General features: G+C 56.0%; 1 protein-coding gene across 1 annotated transcript; it reads left to right on the top strand.

Moving 5' to 3' along the window:
- Positions 1 to 173: 173 nt before the first annotated feature.
- H257_18938 (hypothetical protein) lies at positions 174 to 2,474 on the top strand (the record flags this gene model as incomplete). Its single annotated transcript, XM_009848085.1, has 1 exon — positions 174 to 2,474. One exon carries the CDS (start codon positions 174 to 176, stop codon positions 2,472 to 2,474), a length of 2,301 nt encoding a protein of 766 aa, XP_009846387.1.
- Between the last annotated feature and the right edge of the window lie 1,075 nt (positions 2,475 to 3,549).

Genomic DNA, 3,549 nt, shown 5'->3' with positions numbered 1-3,549 from the left:
CTTTTGTTCTACATGAGATTTCTGTTCTCATTGAGCTTACCTTAGGACACCTGTGTTATCATTTAACAGATGTGCCGCCCCAGCCAAACTCCCCAGTTTCCAATTTGCCAGCAACCTCACACGTCCTTTACGTGGAGCCCCTGTCAAGAAACGACCACCGTATCTCCGCCAAGATGCCCACTCAACCTTCGATTTCTCAACCGTCCTCACCAACGCGTGCCGTTGGGGGGAAGAAACCGTCGAATCCTCCTCTAACGCATGCCGTTGGAAGCGAGAAACCGGTGGATTCTCCGCCACCACCCGGTGATGGCGGCGCGAAACCGAAACATCCGGGCGTGAACCCCGCTGCCCCTAATAAGGGCCGCACCTCAACCCCTCGTGGTGCCAACCCCCAAGCCAAGGCTACGTTGCAAGACAAAGCCGCGGTGGACGAGGCATGGCGCAAGGATTGGTACTCTCAACATCCACGAACGGAACGCTGTCGACCTACGGAAGACGAGTTCAGGCGCGCGATGTCCAGATTCAATGACGACTCACTTACGGGGGACGACTACCGCTTCGCAGCGCTAGCCTCTCTCCCCACACCTGTGGAACCCGGTTCTGCCTTCTCCATGATGATTCTTTGTCGCTCGGGGGCGGCCACGTTCCCACTTCAAGTAATGTTGGACTCGATCGGAGCGGAGCTACAGCCACTCGCCTGGCTCGCAGCAAAACCGGCCCTACGGGACTTCAAGAAGGTCCACAACGTAGGCATTAGTTTTACCTGTACCGACCGCGCCACCGTAGACAAAATCGGCGGCATCAAGCTCACCGTTTGTGGGAAGCAATTCCCTATCCTCGCCTACTCGGAGTACTCCGCGCTGTATTGGGTCGATATCGTCCTGTCCAACGAGGCGACAGCCGAGAACGTGTACGAGTACTTCGTACACCAAAACGAGCGGCCAGTTCTCATCACGTCAACCTACGACAAATACTCGGTCAAATCACGACATGTTACTGTCTACTTTAAATCGAACGAACCTCCGGCGTGTCTCATGTATGGTAAAGACGACCCGGTGCGCGAAATCTTCCCTCTGGGCAACGACTCGTTCGCCTGCTACGTCAACCACCGCATCAGCCGCTACAACGCGGGCCCCCCGCCGTCCATCAAGGCCAAACAGGCTCGCGATAAAGCAAAAAAAAATACCAAGCAACCGCCAGCGCCCCAGGCACCACCATCGACACCGACTAGGCGCTCGTCTCCAGTTCCATCGATACTGGTTCCGGAACCTACAAAGGACGACCAGGCTATGGACGACGCACAGTCCTTGGATGAGGAAATTCACCTGCCCATCGACCCCAGGCCCCACAAGGCGGATCACGTCATGGACGACTCTACTCCTGATGAAGAGGACACATCTGAAAGCGAGGAGGACGATGTTTGCTCCATGGGCCCACCTACCCTGATCATATCACCGTCGATCGCAGGCGATCGTGAGGAAGTGAGGCACCCGGGTGCGCCAACGAAGGATGCTCCTATGTGGCTCCGCATTCAGTACTCCCGCAAAGTCATGGGGGTAAAAGCCGCCAACGTTTCACCTCGAACGTCGAAATCAATCTTCGCTACGACAACCAACAACCCAACAGCGGTCGAATATGAGTTTTCAACACTCAACCGCTTCGCAATCCTCGCGGACGACGAATCAGACGCAGGGAACATACCTCCTCCTTTGAAAGTGGCGATCAACGGGAGCCAAAACACCCGCGCAAAGTTCAACCGCCAGGTTCTCACCTCGACTGCTTCACTCCGTCAGTACGATACGCTGGCATCGGACTACGCGGTCGAATCCATGCCTATGGCGGAGTTCCTTAGCTTTTTAGAGAGCTACATCGCCACGTACCAGAGTTCAGAGGACCCGGAGGAGGCCATGGCTATGCTTCAGGCTAATCCAGGCCACCTTTTACCTCTCATAGACGGCGACCACCCTACGAACTATGACATTTTGGAGACCAAGTTACAAACCCACGTTCTGCAACGCTGCATCCAACCACGCTTCACGCTGGAGGAAGTACAAGCTGCGCGGGACGCGCGGGCCGACTCCATCTTCACGTCCAGGCCCATCTGGCAATTCCTTGTCCCAGACACCTCTATGCCGGGACTCCTGCACCAATTGCTCGACGACCAGTCGCGCCCGCTTGCCTGGGCAGCAGCTCGGCTATGTCAATACCTACAAATCAACCAGCCCGAGCTGTATTTCAACCAAGCCAAGATCTATGGATTACTTCTATCCCTCAAACCTTTTCTGCCAGCAGCCACGGTGCCTGCGAATCCACACTTTTTGTGGACCGACGCCACCATCTGCGCGTTGGCCAAATCGGCTTTAGGCGATTACCTACTTCAAAGCAACATCCCCCACGCCCTTAGCGACGCCATTCACCTCCTCGCGGCTGCGCATCCGCTCACCTCCCACCACATTGGTTGCTTCCTCGCCTAGAGCAGCCCAGTGGCAACTCAATGGTATTTCTCTCAACGCCAATGGACTCAACCACCTACCATCACGCATCTTCAACACTCTCGCTCTCAAACATTCTCTCATCGCACTTCAAGAAACTAAATTTACCTCCACGGACCGCGTTGACGCAGCCACGCACCACTGGATGACCACCGACTCGTACGGCCAGGCCTTCTGGTCCCATGACACCTCTCCAATCTTCACGGGTCACGACGGCGTGGGCTTGCTGCTCACATCCTCATGCCCTCTGCAGGACTGTATCGACTTGTCCCCATTTTTCATTGAGGCGGCTCCATCGCTCACCAACCGATACATGGTCATCCAAGGCACCCTACACACACAGACGGTATACATTCACGTGATCTACGCACCTGTTGAAGAGACGGCACGCGCAACATTCTTCACCGACCTCCCCACCAGATTTCCCACCGATGCTATCCACATCATCTGCGGCGACTTCAACACAACGGTAGACCCCCTCGACCATGGTCAATCAGCGGCCCGCCGCTCCCGATACGACCAGTCGCGGCTACCTTTCCTCGCTTGGCAACTTGCTCTGGATGTGGTCGACCCGTGGCGTCTCCAACACCCGGACACCCAGGAGTTTACGGCACCCCACGGCGCCCGCCGCATCGATCTAGTCCTTCTGAGTCCCCAACTCTTCTCCATTCACCTGCGCTCCATTAAGCACGCAACCGGCATGAAGTGGCACCACTCCGATCATGTCCCGATTCTATTTACCTTACACACTCGCTGCTGGTCGCCACACAAAATCGAGCGCCCATGGCGGTGTCCTCCGTGGTTGCTACAACTCAAACCCGTCCAAACGCTACTCCGAGCATCGCTGGACAAGCTTCTGGATCGCATGGCCCCCCCCTCGATGATCAACTACAACCCAGGATGTCTGATCGATGAGCATAAACGCGCTGACAGCATCCTTCTTCGCGAAGCCTACATGGAGTACGATAAGATTCACACTCGAAACCTCTACGACTTACTGGTGGCAAAAAGGCAACATGCGTACGCACACCAAACCAACCCATCCCAACGCACGGCC

The sequence above is a fragment of the Aphanomyces astaci genome, assembly GCF_000520075.1.
Source record: "Aphanomyces astaci strain APO3 unplaced genomic scaffold supercont1.274, whole genome shotgun sequence".
NCBI lineage: Eukaryota > Oomycota > Saprolegniomycetes > Saprolegniales > Verrucalvaceae > Aphanomyces > Aphanomyces astaci.
Note: the sequence above shows the minus strand (reverse complement) of the source record. Positions and strands in the feature narration are given on the sequence as shown.